Source organism: Equus caballus, chromosome 23 (genome assembly GCF_041296265.1).
Source record: "Equus caballus isolate H_3958 breed thoroughbred chromosome 23, TB-T2T, whole genome shotgun sequence".
In the NCBI taxonomy this organism is placed as follows: Eukaryota; Metazoa; Chordata; class Mammalia; order Perissodactyla; family Equidae; genus Equus; species Equus caballus.
The window spans coordinates 64,088,967-64,110,947 of NC_091706.1; the positions used below are offsets into that span (position 1 = coordinate 64,088,967).

The 21,981-nt window shown below is 43.0% G+C and overlaps 1 protein-coding gene across 3 annotated transcripts in view; it reads left to right on the plus strand.

The window, feature by feature from the left end:
- The window catches only part of SPTLC1 (serine palmitoyltransferase long chain base subunit 1), a 49,384-nt gene extending 27,671 nt beyond the window's left edge, over positions 1-21,713 (plus strand). For 2 of the 3 annotated variants that reach the window (XM_001497125.6, XM_070248804.1), the window contains exons 8-15: positions 3,043-3,132; positions 5,033-5,140; positions 7,850-7,945; positions 8,250-8,346; positions 9,452-9,506; positions 15,352-15,469; positions 18,664-18,737; positions 20,300-21,713. In XM_001497125.6, coding sequence (XP_001497175.1) covers positions 3,043-3,132; positions 5,033-5,140; positions 7,850-7,945; positions 8,250-8,346; positions 9,452-9,506; positions 15,352-15,469; positions 18,664-18,737; positions 20,300-20,393 — 732 coding nt within the window. In that variant the 3' untranslated portion in view covers positions 20,394-21,713. Of the gene's footprint in view, positions 1-3,042; positions 3,133-5,032; positions 5,141-7,849; positions 7,946-8,249; positions 8,347-9,451; positions 9,507-15,351; positions 15,470-16,917; positions 18,738-20,299 lie in introns of all 3 variants that reach the window. The other variant, XR_011431612.1, reaches the window with a different exon arrangement.
- The last annotated feature ends 268 nt before the right edge of the window (positions 21,714-21,981 follow it).

Below are 21,981 nucleotides of genomic sequence, written 5' to 3' on the forward strand. Positions count from 1 at the left end.
GTGGGGAACAACTGCCCCAGCCAGGTTTCCTTCCGCCTTGCAGCTCATTTACACTTCTTCCCCAGCCCCTGCGGAGCCCCTTGGGGAGGGCGGAGAGGTGGGACTAGCTCTTTGGTGTTCTGATTAGAGAGTGTCGCAGAGGATATGTGTTCAAAGCATCACCGTTAGATTTATCTTTTATTTTCCCCTGATGACTTGGGCGGAAAAGGTCGTTCTGGTCTGTGGTTCTGCAGCAGGAACCATTATGTGTGGACTGTACTGGGAACCTGGTCACCACATCCTTTGTTTCAAACACCACTTTCAGGAGGAATTTTTCAGTGCAGCTCATTTATTACCAGAGTAACTGATAAAAACGCTCATCGTGTTCATTAATTTTGTGTTAATTTCCATCTTCCCAGATATTTGCATTATTCCTTTAGGATTCTCTCATCTTTGTTTAGGTGACAGCCCAAGAGCAGCACTTCATGAATATACACATTCTCGTAATGAATATGCATAGACGCTTGCTATTTTATGCTGGACGTGCTTTAGGCCAGTGTTTCATAGTTACACAATTTAGAAGAATCTATAGGGAATCTTCAGATTGAGACCGTTTCACTGATGAATTTCTTTCTACAAATTGTAAAAAAAATGGCCTTTGTTCTGATTCAGTAATAGAATGCTGCCAGATTGAAGAACACTGCCTTGGAAAGTGTGACCAATGAACCAGTCTGCTGTAGAGTTTATTTTACCAAGTTAGTATTGTACAAATTTGGAAAGCATCATATTCAAGTTTTGTGTGTGTGTGTGTTTTACAAGATTTATAATCAGTGGAACTTTTTTTATGAGTAACAAGAAATACAATTATCTTGAATTTTATTTCCATTTTATACTTTTTACCTTTTTACTAATTAATTTTTACCACATTTTCCTGCCAAAAAGAGGCTTCCTAAGTAACTTTACATTTTGGTTTTTAGAAATAATTCTTTTTCACTTTCATTTTTGCATTGTAATAAATGTTAAATGCTTGTCTTTCCTTTGAAAGTGAATTAAAATGTTGCAGTTTAGCCCAGATTTGGGTCAAACGTTTTTTGGTCAAATGCACAAGTATTGTGGTTCATAAATGGTTTTCCATTCCTTTTCCTCTAGGATTCTCTTGTTCCGTATTAATTTTTCTTAAAAAAAAAAAAAAAAAGCACAGTAGTTAAAAACAGCAGTCCATAGAAAAAATACAAATAACTAGGAGCAAGTAAAAAATAACCTGGCCTCACTAATAATGAGAGAAATTAGGCTAGAAGTTTTTGCCTGTCCAATTAGGGAACATTTTTAATAGTAATAATCAGAGCCAACACTGATGTGTGTGATGAGACAAAGGCCCTCCTGGAACTCTGGGGAGAGTTTCAATTGGCACAGCTTTTCTAGAGGGTAAACGGGCAAATAGTCGAGGATTCTTACATATCCATGCCCTTGGACCTATATTTGGGGTGCTGTCTTCAGAGGATAATCACAAGTGATGTCAAAGAGTGAAGGATAGTCACAATGCGATGTGAAAGGGACAAAATGAGGGAAACAACCTAAATCCAACATTAGGGGGATAGTTAAATAATTTCTGGTATGTCCACAAGTGTAATATGATATCTCCATTAAAATCATGTTTTAAATAATATTAAGATTGCGGAAATGCTCACAACATAATATTTTTAATACTCAGGTCCTGAAACTGTTGCAGTAAAATCTTGATTTGAACAAAGTAACTTATAAAGTTATGTATTTACAAGAAAGACAAAATATCAAGGTGTGGTGTGGTGAGCTAATTTGTAAATTCTTTTTTGTAGTTTTCAATTTCTCAAGATTCCTACATTGACTATTTTAAAATCATAAGAAAAATATGCCTTTCATTTTTGAAAGGCAGGGAGAGGCAGGATGCCCCATGTCCTTATCCGTGACCCCCAGCAGACCCACGGCCTTTGGGTTTGAGTTGACGACAGAGTGAAGACAACCAAGAAAACTCAGCCATGCATACTTGTGCACACTTCAGCAGACGCTTTTCTGAGTGTAATGTCTGTGGGTTCTAAAACACCCCTGAAAGCAGAGTTTCTTGTTGTGCATTAGACAGAAGCTTAGAGGCAAGAAGCCTTTGAATCAGAAGGTAGTGGCAAACTCTATCTATGGGTCTCAGTGTTTTTTCAGCCCGGCATATCTGCAGCATCTACACATTCAGCAGTGCTAGTGGTTTATCAGTGACTTGCCATCGGTGGGGTGTGGGAAGATGCATGTTGTTTGAAAAAGCCTCTCCACCCCACTGCCTTCAAACATCACTGGATGAGGTCAGAGGTCATAGTCTAGTTTTACTTGACCCTGTGTTGAGGAGTAAGGAAGGAAAAGGGTTCCATTTGTTTTTTTGGTAGATAAGGGAGAGCAGGGTTTGTCTGTTTAACTTTTTATTATGGAAAATTTCTGGCACATTCAAAGGAAACTCGATAGTATAGTGAAGCCCCTTATAGCCTTCTCCCAGCTTTGTTATCAACATTCCACCGTTCATCTGTCATCTGAACCTCCATCTAACTTCCCACTCCATCTCTATGATGATGATGCTTGTCATCATTATAATTCTTTTTATTTTAGGCAAAATTGGCAAATGTTGAAATCCACAAACTCTAACCATACAATTTTGACCAATGGTTATACCCGTGTAACCCAGGCATCATGGCCCCATCGTGACCTGAAATGTCACCATCCCCCCAGAAAGTTCCCTTGCGTCCCTTTCCCATCATTCCGGGCTTAGAGTGTTTATTTGTATTTTAGTGTTCTCAGAAGGCCTAAGTAGTTTGTGCATGTGAGGTTGCCTAGTTCATAGTGTGAACTGAAAAATGTCAGAGAAGAAAGCACTGTTTTTTGTCTCAAAATAATGGGATCTCAAACCTTGAGCTTGAAATTCATTCAAATGATTGATTGATTGATTTTGATGACTAAATCTTATAAGGTGAAAATGCTAGGGAACATGAAACAGATTTTGTGTTTGGAGTTACTGAAATTTAAAACATCCTTTTTTTCCTTTTAAAGAATCCTCGCAAGGCTCGTGTGACCCGACGTTTCATTGTGGCCGAAGGGCTGTATGTGAATACTGGAGCTATCTGTCCTCTTCCAGAATTGGTGAGCAGCTGTGTGTATTCATTATTTTACTATTCGGACTGTTTGGCAGTTAGGCCTTCTGTGTGGGTCACCACCACAGCATGGCTGCCGACGAGTGGTGTAGGTCCACACCTGGGAACTGAACCTGGGCTGCCAAAGCAGAGCGTGCCGAACTTAACCGTTAGGTTAGAGTGCCAGCCCTGATAATCACAGTATTTTAATTCAGTTGTGACATCCTACAGGGGTAACTCAGTTAAACATTAGGGGGAAAAAACCCATACACAAACATGCATATATTTAGCTTCCCGATGTGTAAACAAAAAAAAAAAAACCAAGAAATAATTAGCAGTACATATAGATAAATAAGCATCTAAACCTTTGATGAGAAAGGAGTTTCTTAGAAGCTTCAAAGCAAAGGGAAAAACAGATTGAAAAACATATTAATGAAAACAACTTCTACATTAAGAAATGCTATGAATCCAAATTAAAACACGGTGCCACTGAGGGAAGAATACGTGTAGCATTTCCCCAGGAGTTTTTATGTGTTATCATACCAGTATTTAACAGATAGATTGTTGTCTATACTCATAAGGTCTTAACATCTCCCTCCTTAGAAATTGGCACTGTGCAATCTGTATTGCTGAGTTAAACTGAATCATTTTAGAGCAGCTAAAGTACAGTGGATTCTTAGGGCCAGCCCCATGCCTGAGTGGTTCAGTCCACACACTCTGCTTTGGCGGCTCAGGGTTTCACTGGTTTGGGTCCTGGGTGCAGACCTAGCACTGCTCATCAAGCCATGCTGAGGCGGCGTCCCACATAGCAGGACCAGAAGGACCTGCAACTAGAATATACAACTATGTACTGGGGGGCTTTGGGGAGAAGAAGAAGAAGATTGGTAACAGATGTTAGCTCAGGTGCCAATCTTTAAAAAAAAATAAATATAAGGCCGGCCTGGTGGCTCAGCAGTTAAGTTCGCACGTTCCACTTCAGTGGCCTGGGGTTTGCTGGTTTGGATCCTGGGTGCAGACATGGCACTGCTTGGCAAGCCACGCTGTGGTAGGCGTCCCACATATAAAGTGGAGGAAGATGGGCACAGATGTTAGCTCAGGGCCAGTCTTCCTCAGCAAAAAGAGGAGGATTGGCAGTAGATGTTAGCTCAGGGCTAGTCTTCCTCAAATAAATAAATAGAAGTACAGTGGATTCTCATTCTTCATGGCAGTTATGTCCTGTAAAGTATATATAGTTATGCTCTATGAACATGTTGCAAATACTGAATTACCAAATACTGAACTGTCGCCCCCAGGGCAAATACAGAGTTAGTTTTCTGCTTGCCTCTGGTCACATTTTTGTCAGTCGCTCAGTACATAACCTTGCTTCATGTGTGTTTCTGCTTACACACACCTTATTTAATATGTGTTGTTGATTCATTCACACTGAGCTCACAGGCAGCAGCGCTGTGACTCATGCCAGAAGGAAGCATCTCTGTAAGCCCCGTCAAAGCTTCCTTGCCCTTCGGAACACTGCACAGCACTGCAGCACTATGCTTGGGGCCATTGTAAACAACAAAAAGCACACAAGGTGAAAAGCGTGGCAGTAAACAGACTGTGAGCAGTGCTCTTGTTCACGGTCTGAGCTGAAGCAGCAGCCTGTGCAACTCGGTGGAAACGCGCACGTCAGGAGACTCCATGTGTTCACTGCTCTGCGCACATGCCCTGAGTATGGATTTTGGGGTTACAGATTTGGAGACTCACAAATACGAATTCACCAATATTGAGGATCAACTGTACATGCTTTTTTTTCCTCCCTTTTATCTTAGGTTTAATTTCATTCTTCCCAGTATATTTTATATGGTGAATATATGTGCCAGTGTTTTAAATATATATGTATTTTTAAATATATATGTATTTTATTTACCACTTAGGTTAAGTTGAAATACAAATACAAAGCAAGGATCTTTCTGGAGGAAAGCCTTTCATTTGGAGTACTGGGGGAGCATGGCCGAGGAGTCACCGAACATTTTGGAATCAATGTAAGTTCTCCCTTTTTGGAACATCCCCTCATATAGAAAACATGAAGTTCCATCCTGCTGGGCAGGTTTCGTAGGTGGAAGACAGTGCTCCTCATCGACGTGCAGGGTCGTGTAACTTTGGTGTCTGTCACTTCGCAGAGCCCACAGAGGATCAGGTCAGCCAGACCAGGGGCCCCCATCTTCCCTCGGAGCCTGTAAACTCAGAGCGGCCAATCATAGAATTTGTGTTCTGTTTACGTGGCGGCATTTGATCCTGACTTTCAATGTCTCTTCTCTAGAAGTAGTTAAATTTGCCTTCTGTCTTTTTCTTAAAATTAGTAAGAATTTCCTAAGTAGTCCTTTAGAAAGTATTTTTGATGGCAGTGGAAGGATGATCTTTCTAATCTTTAAAATTCTGTATTCTCTGTAATTTGTGTGTATGGGGTTGATAGAGTCCCACCTCTTTTCATATGTACATAATTATACGTATGGTGTCAGAAACACCACTGCCACAGATTCAGCAAAGCCCCTCAAGATCCCAGACGACTGGAGTGAGTTTGTCATGTTTTCTTTTGCTGAAGGGAAATGAGCCCCAACTTCCCCCAGTCTTAGTGGTTTGTGCTCCTGGAGCCTCAGGAAAGAGTGTCATCGGTCCGTCTGCAGGACCTGTCTTCACCCACCGCTGTGTGGGTGGGTGGAAGGAAGTTTTTCTCCAAATCGTGTACATGAAAGTTTTGCAACCTCTGTTAAAGGTTTGAACTATAAAACATAAAATCATCCTAGAAGAGCTGCAGTGCTAGAGAGAAACATAGAGCAGAATGCGTGTCACACACAGTTAGGTTGAAGCATAGCCTCAGAGACACACTGACATTTGGCAGTTAAGTGTGCTGAGGGATTTAAGGTAAGTGGAGATGTAATTCAAGCAAAATTTACACTAGAGCAATTTATTTTTTTTTGAGAAAGATTAGCCCTGAGCTAACATCTGCCACCAAACCTCCTCTTTTTGCTGAGGAAGATTGGTTCTGAGCTGACATCTGGCCCACCTTCCTCTATTTCATGTGGGACGCCTGCCACAGCATGGCTTAACAAGCAGTGGGTAGGTCTGCACCCCGGATCCAAACCAGTGAACCCCAGGCCACCAAAGCGGAATGTGAAAACTTAACCGCCCGCCACCAGACCGGCCCCTAGAGCAATTTTTAAGGCATGAAAATTTTAAAGAAGAAAAAAGCACTGTCTAACTCACTGTTCTAGTTTTCTGCTTTCAGCAGTTGTCATGGAGGTAATATTTACAAGGGCTTGAGTTGAGTGCAGAATGTATGGACCCTGTTTGGATCCTGATTCAAACAAATACTGTAAAAAGCAAGCTTTGTTAGGGCCAGCCAGGTGGTGTAGTGGTTAAGTTTGCACACTCTGCGTCAGTGGACCGGGTTTCACAGGTTTGGATTCTGGGCGCAGACCTACACACTGCTTGTCAAGCCATGCTGTGGTGGCGTCCCACGTACAAAATAGAGGAAGATGGGCACAGATGTTAGCTCAGGGATAATCTTCCTCAAGCACAAGGAGGAAGATGAGCAACAGACGTTAGCTCACACACATGAAAAAAACAACAAGCTTTGTTAGACAGAGATTTTTAGCAGTGAATATTTGATAATATTAAGAAATTTTTCAGTTTTTAAGTGTGATAATAGTTTATGATTATGTTTTTGAAAGAATCCATATCTTTCAGAAGTGCCCACTAAAATATTTATAGATGAAACCATGTGAAGTCTGGGATTTGCTCCAAAGAAATGATGAGGGCAGTAGGAATCTGTACATGGAACAAGATTGTCCATGAGTTGATAATTATTGAATCTGAGTGGTGGGAATTCTTTATTCTGTTCTCTCTGCTTTTGTATATGTTTGCGTTTTTTCATAATAAAAGCTTTTTAAAAAAGAAAAGAATAAGAGGACTCAGGTTTCCTTGTTGGATCTCTGGAACACTTAGAAAAACACCAGATGTGATTTGACCAGTCATTATCACAGCCATCAGTGAGTAATTATTGTGTGGCTGCTGTGTACCAGGATGGAACTTGGCACTGGAGGCTGGAGCAGAAGGTGAGGATCAGAGGAGTCCTGAGGAGTTGAGAGGATAGTGGGAACTCAGAAGGTGAGGATCAGAGGCATCCTGAGGAGTTGAGAGGATAGTGGGAACTCAGAAGCCCACGGGCCACATTAGATTCTCCACTGCCCAGTTGGTCCACTTTGGTCAAAGATTCAATTGCTATGATGTTCGGATAAATTGGTTTCATTTTTGAAAAGATGAAGGGTAAATCGAATGTGGGAAAAAGTGCTCAAAACTAATAGGTTTGTTTTTATTTGTCTCAGGTACCTTCTATGGGGAAGGCCAGCTATACCACTGTTATAGCAAGAGGTATTTTGTACCTCTGAATGTTTTTAGTATCGAACAGTTTTGGATTTCATCTTCTTTTAACTTATCTCTTCCACTGTGAATAAATTGTCAGTGCATGCTGAAATGGCAAAAAAAGTATAAAGTGAGACACTTTGAGAGGCAGGCTTTGAAACATCAGTCCTTTTAACAATAGACTTTGTATGATTTTTCCTTTGTTTTCACGCAGTTTGTCTGAATCCAGATGTTGACATGAGTAGTGATTTTGTCTCTAGGCTTGTCATTGGTCTTTTTCTTTTTCTTTAAATTGGGGAATAACTACCACTGTCTCTCTTCTCTGGCAGATTGATGATATTGATCTTATCAGTGCCAACATGGAGAATTCACTCGCTTCTATCGGGGGTTTCTGCTGTGGCAGGTCTTTTGTAATTGACCATCAGGTGGGTTCTTTTTAAGAATAAAAGCAAAACCTGAAACTAATTGCTCCATTAGTCACCTCAGAATTTCAACTTCTAATTACAGAATTTAATTCTAACTTAGTTTATAAGGCGATTTCTTAAAACATCACTCAAAATATTTATATTTAGAAATTATCTCCCTTTTTAAAAAAGCCTCGTGTTGGTTGCATGTATGACTTTTATACATACCTGGATCTTCCTTCTTACCTCTTGTACACTGTCCAGGAGGTGGTGCAGAGATTGGTGACTTTAGATTTTTGTTTTTAATTTGTTTGTTTCTTCTCAGCGACTTTCCGGCCAGGGATACTGCTTCTCAGCTTCATTGCCTCCCCTGTTAGCTGCTGCAGCCATCGAGGCCCTCAACATCATGGAGGAGAATCCAGGTATCACCTTCTAAACTTGGGATATCAAAGACCTTGCAGCTTACATTAGCCGTGCTACTGGTGTGCTTTTGGAGGTACTAACCACAAGAAATTATTTAGCAGACAAAGCTCTGGCTCTGAATTACATTATCATCTGGCATTTATAAGAATGGCAGTGGAGGTGTCCCTCTCTCGGGGTTCAGTTTAGAGCTTCTCTCCTGTTCCTGGAGCTGGAGCCAAAGTGCGGCTGGCTCCCTTGGTGGGTGGAGATGCCTGAAGGAGGACAGCTCAGCTCCAGGCCACTCATCCTTTGGTTTGTTGTTTTTTGAGAAATTAGCTGAAATGTACTACTCATTTTTGGTATATGTAATTTTATAACTGTTGTCTAGTTTTCCCCCTCAGCCTTTGAATCATCATTGGGTACTGAGGCCAAACCTGGTTTACCAACCATTAAACTTACTTAACAGGCAAAGTCAGCTAAATTTAAAATGTGGCTTTTGGCTGTGATCACACCTCCTCACCAAAGCCTGAAATGAAAATGGAAAAAGCAGCCTTACTTGGTATTTCTAAATTTTAAGTTTTCTAAATTTCTAAATTTTCAACATTGGTTTTAAGTCAGAGAATCAGGAAGCATGTGTGTGTCTATGTGCACATTCATGTGCTTGCTAGTCAGGCGGCCTGGCACTCTCGCCTCCTATGCAGCTATTATAATTTTTGAATTTTCCTCCAATAAAGTGAAAATATCAAGGAAAAGATCATAAACATTACTGCAGTGTCTATTTTTTACCAAATTGTTTAGGGTCCAGAAATAAGTAATATATTTGTTCCCTTTTACTCTTAGCCAGATTATTTATAGAATCTTGATAAGAGCAAGAGCCATTGTTTTGTTGTGAAAAACCTCATCCTAGGTTTTGCTGAGAGTGGGGTGCAGAGGCGCCAGTTGGTATGTGCCAAAGACGAGAGCTGGGGCCTTCAGAGAGTTACTGGCTGTCCATTTGTGTGTTATTAGTATGTGGAAGGATTTGCAGCATTTTAAATTGATGAACTTGAACTAAATCTTTAAACATATTTTGAATTAGTAAAATCAGATCTTTCAAATATACTATCAAATGTATTTCTTTTTCAGGCCTTTTTGCAGTGTTGAAGGAAAAGTGCAAACGGATTCACAAAGCTTTACAAGGGTAAGTTTCATATGTTTTCAGCCAACCTAAAGTTTGCACCACATTTAAACAACAAATGAATAATTTTGACTGTCACCTCTTTGGTTTGGGGTATATTTTATAGGCTTGGGTCAATTTGACTGAATTGCAACTAAGAAACCAAAAACTCAGTTCACGCAAATTGGTCTGTGTGTGTAAAATCAGAGCATTCACTTTGTCATTATTTTAAAGAATCGTGACTTTGTTTTTCTAAAAATGATACAAGCTCATTAATAATAATATAATAATATATATGTAATATAATGTATATTATAAAAATGTTATATATAATATATATTATAAAAATATAATAATATAATTAATAATAATAAAGTATTATAGCAATACAGAAGATACAAAAATGAAAATAATTAACTCAACATCCTACCACGAGAAATAACCATTGGAGAATCTCTCTACATCTATACAGATAAAAAGATATAATCGTATGCTGTGTAATTAGATAACATTGGGTTCATACTGTCCATGTCACCCTTTAGAAGGTTACTGTTTTATTTTAAATTCATACAAGAAAAGAAGTGAAATTGAAGTGAACCTTGTGAGTATTTTTGTTTGTTTTAACTACACAAGAGTAGTTCTTTAAGATTCCTCTAGAGCTGAGAAAAAAATTGAGTCTAGTAACATCCTCAGGCAGATTTCTGGCCCTAAAGAAAATTATCTCGTGTTGCCCAAAGTGTTTCTTTTTGCCTTTCCTAAGATGAAACGTGCCTTTTCGGTCATGAAAGCCCTATCTCTATTGCCAGATAGGGAAACTTGAGACTTTACTAAAAGGAAAGGACAGTTGATAAATGAGCAGACCACACCTGTTCCAGATAAAGTAGAGGCAGAAATAATTAAAGTTCTGGGTGTGTCTATGTGATAGTAAAAAAAGTTCTTGCATGATTTATGGGAGAGGAATATTATTTGTATTGGTTCCAGTTACATTGGTTTATGAAATATTAATATATCAATACAGCCCAGCACATTGGAGTCACTGTAAATTCAGAACACCAGCCAGCTTCTCCTTGTCGCTGATGTTTTCCCGAGTTGTTTCTGCCTTCTCCACATCTTCGCCTCTCATTTACGCTTGAAGCCGCTGAAATCTGCCTCGACTCTTGCACTTGGCCCAGACCGTTCCTTTGGAGGTCACCAGTGACTGCCGTGTGGCTAAGTCCATCGGGTGCTCTTCAAAGCCCATCTTGTTTGCCTCATTCGCTTTCAGCACGGTTGGCCACCCTTTCCTTCTTACAGCTCTTTCTTCCTTGGCTTCCGTTATGCCGCCACACTTCTAGTTTTTCTTCTGCCTCTTTGAACTGTTTCATCTCGGTCTCCTCTGAAGGCTTTCTTTTAACATCCTCCTCTTCAGGGCTTAGTTCTTGCTCCTCTTTTCGCTGTTGCCTTCTTGGAGAACTGTCTTCTTCCACACCTGGAGCTTCAAGTCGTTTCATAACATCTCTACGTGGGCAGCTCACAAATTTGTGTCTCCAGTCTATCCCACTCTTTAGGGTACCAGGTCCCACATCCAGTGGCTTATTCAGTATCTCTACTTGGAGGACTCCACAGGCACCTCATACCAAACGCAGTAAAGGGGGTGTGGGAGCACGTTGTGCAGGTGTCTAGATGTTTAGAGGGAACTGGAAACGAAACAGCAAGGAGGCCACTGTGGCAAGAGGGGAGAGGTGGGGGCACCTAGTAGAAGAGAAGGGCCAGATAACAGGGGCCAGAGTATGCCGGGCCCTGTTGGCCACGACAGGAACCTGGCTCAGAGAGGAAGCCTTCTCTTGGTTCTGAGCAAGAGTGGCGTGACATGACTAAACTTATGTCTCAGCAAAATTACTCTTAGGTGGTGTGAAGAGTAGACTACATGGTGACAAGTACAGAGGCGAGGAGACCAGCGAGGAGACTGTTGGAGTGCTGTGTGCGTAAGATGATGGTGACTCTGACGTCATAGTAGCAGTGGGAAGTGTTTGGATTTGGGGTGTACTTTGAGGGGAGAGCCAGCTGGATTTGCCTGAAGTTCCTGTGCAGGGTGAGTGAGAAAGAGAAGACTCGAAGTTGATCTTAAGGTCTTTGTTCTGAGCAGCTAGATGGAGTTGCTAGAGAGTGAGATGGGTGGAACTGTTTGGGGTGGTTCCTTTGTTGGGGAAGTCCGTGGTGGGTATGTTAAGCTTGAAAAGCTTTCAGACATCTCGTAGAGAGCAGCATTTGGCTATTCAATTTGAAGTTTAAGGGAGAGGCCTGAGCTTGAGATACACTTTTGAGTCGTTAGCATATAGAGAGTATTTCAAGCATTTCAGTGTGAAGAAGTCAGAAACCAGCCAAGGAGGTGGAGAGTGGCCAGTGAGGAAGAGGCAAACCAGAAGAGTCTAAGGTTCTGGAAGCCAAGTGAAGACTGTGTGTCAGTAGCAGGTCAGCCGTGCTGTGCTGATAGAGCAGATAAGAGAACTGAGAATTGATCCTTTGATTCTGTAGTGTGGAGATGATTGCAACTTGATGAGCAATTTCAGGGCAGTGGTGGAGGCAGAAGGCCTCATCAAAGCAGGTTCCAGAAAGACTGGGAAGGAGGAATTGGACACAGCTTAGATAACCATTTTGAGGAGTTTTGCCGTGAAGAGGAATGGAGAAATGGGATAGTGGCTAGAGGAAGAAATGGGATCAAGACAGGGATGTCTGGTTTGTTTTAAGACTAGTGCGGTCAGGTTGTAAATATCACCTAAACACCACATCCGTTCTTGTATTGATTGGTGCTGCCTCCTGTCTCTGTCATGTACCAGTTTCCCATTTTTACCTGGATCTGGTGTTTTGGTGAGTTTTTTTGTTTGCTGAGGGAGATTAGCCCTGAGCTAACCTCTCTTGCCAATCCTCTTTTATTTGCTTGAGGAAGATTAGCCCTGAGCTAACGTCTGTGTCAGTCTTCCTCCACTTTATATGTGAGTCACCATCACAGCATGGCTGACAAGTGGTGCAAGTCCATGCCCAGGATCCAAATCCACAAACCTGGGCTGCCAAGGAGGAGTGCACTGAGCTTAACTGCTACGCCATGGGGCTGGCCCATGGATCTGTTTTTTGACTCTCCCTTCCACTTCATTGGTTTATTTGCTCAATCCTCAGACTTTTTATTGCTATATCTGTTTTTATCACTATATAAGTTTTGGAATAAGTTCAAGTTCGATTGAAAAATTTCTAGAATTTTAATTGTAATTGCATCAAATTTTCTGATTAATATGGAGGGAATTTTGCATCCATGAACGTGATCTCTCCGCGTGCTTGAATCTTCTTTTGTGTCCTTTAATGGAATCCGAAAATTTTTCCTTGAAACCTTTGTATCCCTATGGGACCTCTAAGGGGAATTTCTGGATAACCTATAGATTTTGTTGCTCTAATGAATGGGGTTGTTTTTTCTCTTATGTTTTCTACTTCATTATTGCTGATTTATAAGAATATTATTTTCTCTAAACTGATCTCATATCCATCAGACTTCTAGGCTTGTTTTTTTCTTCACAGTTGGAAGAAATTGGAAATTATTTCTTCAGAGCAGGACCCCCTCTATGGATCTCTAGGTTTGGGGCCTTTGGGTTGGGCCTCCTCTGCAATTCTCTCTCTTGAGTCTATATTATTTCCCCTTTTTATTTTCTATTTCTGTCTTTTCCATTTTTATGATAACCTTTCCAGGATTTTGCCTACTACAATTTTTTAAGTTTGATTTTGTTCAGTTTTTTGTTTATTATATTTATTTTCTTAATTGATTTCTTCCATATTTTTCTTGTTTCATTGAATTATGTTCTTACTCTTTGCTTCTTATATTTAGGTTGTTGGTTTTATTTCTTATTTTCCAATAAATATCTAAAAGATAAACATTTTCAAAGGCAGTATTTTCAGTGTTCTAGGTGATTCTTTTAGTGTCCTCTGGTCAGTGATTCACTTCTCTCATCTCTGAGGTTGCTTTTGGAGGAGGAAGTCAGCAGCCTGTGCTAGTTTGACACCTTGCTGGAAACTTGAAGAGCCCCCAGGTTCTAACAGATAGTTATCCATGTCAGCACTCTCGCCACACTGAGCAGGTGGTGGAGACCATGTCTGAACTGCTGACTGCTCTCTCCCTGCACCTTGCCCTCTGCTTAGTATTTACCCATTTGGATAAAATAAGACTCGCCCAAATTTTTCTTTAAAAAGTATAATAGGCTCTGAAACACAGCTTCTGAGTTTCTGAATCGACCTGTACTTTGGTGTCCATTTGGTTGTAGTTAAACTTTTATCTGACATTCGGCATCCAGGCAGCCAGAAAGAGGGCATCTTGTGTCATTCCTACTCACACCAGCCTGCCCCTCTCAACATGTGAGATGAGCCTGTTTGATCGAATAACAAGCTCCACTGGGCTGCAGGTGCCTTTTATGTATTAAGGAAAATCCAGGCAATTTAATGCATACGAAGTGCTATTTGAAAAGCAATTTTTTAAGTTCTTTCTGAGAGTACAGGACCTAAAACAATTGATACTTCTTTATGTACAAGTTTAACACATGCAGAATTCACCTAGGAAATGGAGTTTGGAAGCATATTGCTTAGTTTCTACATTAGTAAAACAACTAATCTAGAAGGTTCCCCCACATTCCAGAAGCCCTAGATTGTAAGATTCTGTGATTCAAATCTGCCATCTGGTTTATTGAGAGATCTTAGCATGATTATTACATTTGAAGAGAGGAGCCACAAATTGGTAACGCTCAGGGGTGCTTTGAATGGCAGGTGAGGTGAGCTTCCGCCATCTCACGTGATACTTGGCACACAGTAGTCATTCAGTAAAAGCTTGTTAAGTCCTAAACATATTTGAGGAATAAAATATGCAACCAAGTGCTTTTTGTGCTCATTTCATTATAAAAGAAAGGCAAGTCTTTCTATGTAAAACAAAACTAAATGAAAGCAATCTAAAATATTTCACCCAATTTCAAATAGACATGTATCACCATTTGTGTCCTAGGAGGTAGGTCAAAAATCAAACAATATTTTTATTATAGAATAAAAATGGACTTTAAATGAGCCTAACTAGATAATATGGCCTACACTTCTCATGACATCTGTAATAATCATTTGAAAATATAGGATTTCACTCCTAAAGAAGTGTCTCTTCCTGCCTGAGAAGCAGCAGATTTCTACGCTGTTAATCTTAAAGAAGAAAATAATCATAATTTAAGTAAAATTTAAAATTAAACATGCAAATGAGAAGGAAACTTGACAATCTAAGCATATTGCTGGTGACCAAATATAACATCTTCACTGTGAGGAATCATCCCTGTAGTTTATGAAAGACAAGATAAAAAACTGCAGACAGAGGTGATAAGCAGGGAGATGTCACATGATCAATTGTAGTAAGTAGTCCGTGCAGGAAACAGTGAGTGACAGACATTGGCGACACAGACTTTTCCCTAAAGTGAGGGATGAGGGAAGCCCCTGGGGATGGTGGGGAGCCGGCCTGTGAGGAGGGGGCCATCTGAGCGCAGGTGGGTGAGGGAGCAGGGCCTGCAGATCTCCTGATGGGAGACCGGGGGTGACTCTTGTATTTTCTGTGAGGTGTGAGCCCGAGACATCTCCTGGCACGGAGCCTTCTTCCCACCCATGCTCACAGAATTAGCATTGCAGGGTGTCCTAGATTGGAAGCACTGCCCAGAGCACGCAGGTCACCTTTCTCTGTCACCATTAGAGTCCCACCACAGGATGTTTCCGGTAAAAGTCACAAGTTTCTCTTACATTCATTCATGCAGTCTTTGTAAAATTATTTCTGTGTCAGCTGTCTGAGCCTGGAAGGGATTTATGCTTGTGTGTGTGTTTCCTCCTTTAGCATTTCTGGATTGAAAGTGGTCGGAGAGTCATTTTCTCCAGCCTTGCACCTGCAGCTAGAAGAGAGCACTGGGTCACGAGAAAAGGACATTAAGCTACTTCAGGAAATTGTAAATCAAGTAAGTACCTAGTTATTTGAGTGAATCTCCTCGTACCACGTCTACCCTGAACCCAAGCAGTTTTTAAGTGTCATTTTTAAGAATGATCTCTTTGCTCTAAGAGATAGGGTATGATGGAAGTCACTGGTCACCCCTCTGGTGACAGAGAATTGTTCTTCTGGGGCGCCTTCCAGACGTCTGGCCCACCCAGTGGGGTCTGTAGCACGTCCCTGCTCACAGGCTGCAGCTTATCCCGTTGGGTCCACTTTCAGCTCACACTGAAGTTCTGTCCTATGCCATGTCATATGAAAAGATACTTTGCTTCTACTCTGAATAATGAGCCTTCCAGAAAACCCATTGCTTACCATGTACAAAGCCAGGCTTTCATACATGTAGGTGGGGACAGCATTGCGTGTGGTGATTGCACACAACACTGGACAGCTGGCTGGCTGGGGGTGAACCCCAACATAGCTCAGAAACAGGTCAAAATATTCTTGTCACCAAAAGGGAAGGAAGAAGGACGACCATGCCTGATTTGGGAGGCTGATTTAGATGGCTTTGTCTTCTGAAGGTCATTTTACTGCTATTGGTGGCTTTGCTGTTAAGTGTTCGGTAGAGCGGTGTCTGCTGGCATGCTGCCCGCCTCGCTCTCCTCCGGGTTCTCCTCCTGCTCCTTGTAGAGCAATGTCAAGCAGCCCTGCAACACTGCGCGTGCGCCCGGGGGCAGCACTGCCTTTCACTTGACTCTGAAATACATCGAGTATGTATTTGAGAATGTAAACAGGCTTCCTTCTGCTTCCTTGTCCTGCTCGTTCCTGCTGACAGTTCTTTCTGGGGGCTCCTGCTCGGAGTCCTGCTGCCAGGTGTCAGGGTAATAGTGATGGCTGTCATCTGTCGTGTGTCTTTGCCCATTTGTGGCTCGGGAAGGTCAGGCCCTTGTCCACAGTTACGTGGCTGCTCAGTAGGGGGACCGCAGTGTGAAGCCAACCACATCGTCTGGAATAACAAATTTGTGGAAAGCTTCATGCAATTGTGGCCTTCGAGAGTCAGTAGTCTTAAAAAAACAAAGTAAAACCAAACCCAGATTCTGAGATTCCTAATTAAGGAAATGTGTCAGATTATGAGTGATTGGGCTGGAGTAGCTCTGACTTTGCTGGGTGAGGAAATGTCATAGATGAGGAAATGTCATAGGTGTCCCCTCAGGTACAGCTCTCCAGACAAGAAAAGAGGCAGACTCTCCTTAAAGGGAAAAAACATCCCACAGACCCATTTGACTGCCATGGTGTTTTTATCGTAATGGTGCTTAGCTGTGTACAGACGTAAAAGGAGCTACAGCATCCTTGTGATTATACTTCTCATACAATTGTGATACTGAAAGAATTGATAAATGAAATACAAGCTAAATGGACACACCGGTAGAAGTCAATTCGTCACATTCCCTTTGTGTGACAGCCGAATATTCTTTGTAGACTGGACTGCTGCCGAGCAGGCCTTGGGGCCGCGTGTCCGTGTTGGAGTCCACGGTGATGCCGCCATTCCTCCTGAGTCTCCCTCGACCCCCTCAGGACGGTTCTCCACACGGGCTTCATGTCATGGGACGTGGACCTTCTCTAGATGCCAGGGTGTCGATTACTTCGTAAATCCACCTCTTCTTTCCTCACTAGATCGCAGCACGTTAGGTCTTACTGCTACTTGGTCCCACAGAGACACAGAGGAGGGCACGTGAATGAGATGACTCGATACTAGTATCCTGCACTGGCCTAGATTAGTTATCCTCCTAATGAAAAGAGGAGGTGGAAGTCCACGGACAGCTCCCAGCTCCCCAGATCCTCTCTGTGCCTCCCAGCTCGGTACAGGCCGTTCTCAGGAATGCATCCTGAGAGCTGGGTGGGAGGAGAACAGGGTCTCCGGGGGAGGACAGAGGACTCTGCAGACTGCGTCTGGAAGAAGGAAGAAGAAAGCTCTCGCGGTTTCTTTGCATCTCACAGCTCCCACTTAAAAATCTTTTGTCCCGCTCTTCTCCGCTTTTTCTTTTTAATATTTGAGGGAGAGAAGAGAATCACGGTACTGTAACTCTTGTTCAAGCTTTGTAGAACTGAGAGGTTTTGCCAGGTTTTTGTTGAGTTGCTTGACAAACCCCTGTTTTTACAAACTGAGCCATGGTTTATAGTGTTTCTTAACTAGCCAGGGCTAGAAACAGAGCCGGTGCGGGTGTTTGCAGGAGGAGGCCATGTTCCCAAGCACACATCCGGAGTGTGGAATGGGCAGAGGTCTGGCATTGTTGCCTGGTGGCGTTTCCACCTTGTGCTAGCCGAGGACAGCCTGCCTCACAGCACACAGAGCGGCCCCTCTTCAAGCAGACGCCTCAGCTGCCACGCGCTGGGAGTGGCTGTTCTTTCCTCTGCACTGCCCCTGGCTCTGATTGACTTTTTTAAAAACATGGTTCAGATACTGCAAAATTCACCCTTTTAAAGGGTACAATTGAGTAGTTTTTAGTATATGTTGCACAACATGAGGTTGTGCACCCATCACTATCTAATTCCGAAACATTCTCATCACCCAAAAAAGACGCCCTCGTAACCTATTACCTTAATCTGGTTTTTATGCTTGCTTTATTTTGGTGAAGAATGTTTTAATTTTCTTACGAATTTGGCAGGTGGTTAATGTCTAGGAAAGCTGTGTAGAAAATGTGTGACAGCAGAGGCCCTGTGCCTGGTAGCACCTGGCCAGATGTAGCACACGGGAATCAGAGGTGTCACTAACATGTGAAGGGTGAGCAGTTTCTCTCTGCAATGATGCTGCTGGTGTCATGCTTGAGTCCAACTCGTGGTTTGCCTGCTACTGTTTCCCCCTGTCCTAACTCTGCTTTGTCTAAAATGGTAACCTAGTGCTTCCTGTGGCTATTTAAATTTAAATTAAGTAAAACTAAAAGTCCAGTCTCTCGGTGGTTCTCGCCGTGTCTCCCAGTGCTCACGTGCCGCTTGGGCTCCTGGCTCCTGGCCTGGACAGCGTGGCACGAACACCCGGTCATGGCATAGTTTGCAGACCAGTGCTGCTCGCGATGATGCTGTGGTGCTGTAGTGTCTTCTAGCACTTGTCGCCTGGAAACATGAATTAAAGCTGCCGTTGAGGAGGGCGTTGCAGTGTGCCTTCCTGTTCCAGTCCCCGCAGCGCCTGCTGTCCAGGTGGCAGACGTTTTCCTTTTCTTCATACAGTGCATGAGCAGAAGCATCGCCTTGACTCAGGCGCGCTACCTGGAGAAGGAAGAGAAGTGCCTCCCTCCGCCCAGGTTGGTGGACATGCAAATATGACCTTACTGTTCTTTCCTACTTTAAACTCTGTGTGAGATTATGATTTGAAAATTTTTGACACTGCCTCAGGATAAGGAAGAATGTGTATCATTGAAACATAGTACATCACCTGTTTTCTGCTCTTAAACTGGGTGTTTTCAAGTTTTAACTGAGAAGCCCTCAGGACCCTGCCCCCACCCCCACCCCCCAAGTTAACTCAACAAGCTCTCTGAGACCCCGGGAATGAACTGGGAAGCTGCAGTCCCATCGACAGGTACTGCCCCCTGCGCCGCGACATCGCGCCCCGGGCCAGCAGTGTCCAGCACGAGGACAGTCCCGCAGGAGGGGCACGTCTGGTGGCGGTGCTCATCCCGCCGCTGGCCGGAGCGCCGTGGCATGCTCTAGTGGGCAAACACTTGTAAACCGCCCCGGGGAAGCAAAGAAACAGTAGGTGACATCCAGAGAGGTTCTAGAAGCCCTGCTTGGGAAGGTGCAGCGACTCCTGATTTTAAAATTGGAGTGCCTTCAACAAAATGTCCTGCTTCTCTCCTCTGAGCACCTACAGCCTAGTCAGAGGAGCTAGACGTCCCAGGCGTGAGGGTTCAGGGTCATGGTGTGGGGTCATTGAGGACCCGGAGGAGGAGGGCGTGATTGCTTCTGGCCTGGGAGGGACTCAGGCTTCCCAGAGCAGGTGATGCTTCAGCCTAACCCAGTGTGTCACACATGCTTGTTGGCACCTGGTGGGCGTTGTGCCTTCCAGCAAGGCTTGCCTTGGTGCGGAGGCCTCCAGGCACATCTGGGGAGCCAGACACATGTTTGAGAGGCAGCGGGGGGAGGGAGCCTGGAGAAGACCCCTGGAGGACCCAGAGAGCACGTGGATTTGGAGCGCTGTGCAGACGTGGAGCACTGGGTGAGGGTTCTGGAAGGCCGCTCTGACAGCGACTCGACAGCACCCAGAGGATCCTGCCCTCGCGTCTCCTTGCGCCTTCCCGAGGTGCGGCGCTGCATTTCCGGACGGGCCACGTTTGCTGTGAGCCTGAGACTGCAGGCCCAGCACAGCACAGGTCAATAAATGTGTCCAGTGGGTGAAGCAATGTTCGCAGAGGGAAGTGAGGGGCAGAGGTAGGATTACCTAGTCAATCTGTTGTTTGTCTTCAGTTTCCTGAAAACTTGTAACTTCTCCCTTGCCTTACAGAATTACAGAACTTTCACATGACTTATTGAATTATAAACCACTCATTAATTTGAGAAATTTCAGTTCCTTCTTTGAGCCTGGTACTGCTTGAAGCAGCAGATTGTTTAAAGGACAGTTTCCTGGCGTCCCCAGGCCCTGCGTGCTTGCCTTGACTGCACGCACAGCGGTACTCCGGAGCGGCGGGCTGCTTCTACACACAGCAGAGAGGAACGCCCTGGGCCTGCGGGACGCTGAGGTGGCAGCTGGGCACAGTGGGGCACGGGGGTTGGGCCGTGCACCAGTTGCACGCCCTCCGGCAGGGCAGGTGGCAGCCAACCCTTGGCATAGACTCTCACTTGGCCGTTTGTGTCCTTCCTTGTTTCTCAGCATTAGGGTTGTGGTCACCGTGGAACAGACAGAAGAGGAGCTGGAGCGAGCTGCGGCCACCATCAAGGAGGTGGCCCAGGCTGTGCTGCTTTAGTCTTGTGGCCTGGTGGCCGCGCGCCGCACAGCGCGCTCACAAGCCTTGGTCACCGCCGAGGGAGCCACAAGAGGCCTGCGGATGCCTGATGGGTGTGACCAGGCGGTGTGGATGTGGACTCGGTGTGTGACCCAGAGAAAGATGCTGGCTATTTTTAAAAAGAAAACACATCTAAAAGCCCGGGAACTGATTTTTTTAAAGAGGAAAACTAATGATAGCATATAACTAGTATTTAAATTGTGCTATTTAGTACTATTTAAATGTTTTATTATACTAGTATTTTATATTCTTTTTTGTTGTCATTGTTTTGAAATGGAACTTCAGTTGATCTTCTCTCCCTTCCCGCAGGAAAGGTTCTGTAAGCACTCCTTAGTGTTTCTTAGCAAAGGGTCTGCGGCGGGAAAGCTTAGCACAGCGCTGCGGCCTGGGAGAAGCGTGTCCCTGAGGCTCCAGGGCAGCCGCGTCTTCTCCAGTCTTCATCGCGTGAAGCTCGGTGGTGGCTAATCTGGAAAGGAACACTTTTTGTGCGATTACTATAGACTTTTCATTATAATATGTTTGAATCCAAGAATTTTTATATACACTAAATATTGATGTTATACCATTTCTAACAGCTAATCTTAGCATCCCTGCCCATAATGAGTAGTCATTATACTTCCTAAGTGAGCAATAATTTAAGTCAGATCCTGTTTTACTTTAATATAACTGACCTTTCCATTTATTATGTGTTGACTTCTAATCTGTTTTAGGAAGGGGGCTATTGTGATGATCCCAGAGTATAAATCATGTCCTTGAGATTTCAGAATATCTTGAATGTCGTCCTTTTTTGGATAGTGGGTTTGCCTAGGGACGTATAACTACAGGCTTTTTCTAAGCTAATGAAAATGAGGATTCTTTTTCTTTTCAACTTATGAATTCCAAATAGCTAAGAAGGATGTGAGAGTGCTAAAAATAAAAATTTTAGCTGTACTTTAGCTATCTGTTTTTTCTTTAGCAAACCAAGTTAGGGCGTATAAATGTCTGTGATATGTGCCATCAGATAGTGCATAAGTATTACACCATTGTCTTATTAAAGGTAAAGGAATACAATTGTAAAACTAAATAAATAATGTCATTTTTATAATCTATGTTCATATTAACGAATGATCTTCAACATCTTTTTTAAATAACATATTTTTTAACGTTGAGTTTCTATTTTGCTTGAGGTATTTCGTACATCTGTGCCTTGTGATTGCTGCTGCTTTAAAGGAATATACAGTACTCGGGGGGGTGAAGCTGTTTTGTTTGTTTTTTAATGAAATAAATCTACCTTCCTGATAATCAGTCTATTAGTATATGTAATGTGTTCAACAGCATAGTCTCTTGATTCTACCTTTTTTGCAAACCTAGGATGATATTCTTTGTGTGTGCTGAGGACGGGAAGGTTTGAAAGATAGTAATTTGATTTCTTAGTGCCTTCTTCAATGTATAGTATCTGAAATTTCCTAGGTTCCTACTGATTTAAATCTTGGCCACATAGGGCTAGAAAAATATCAGAAACCTTTATAAACAGACAGGAGTAGTGACTTTCCAGCTACTTTTATAATAC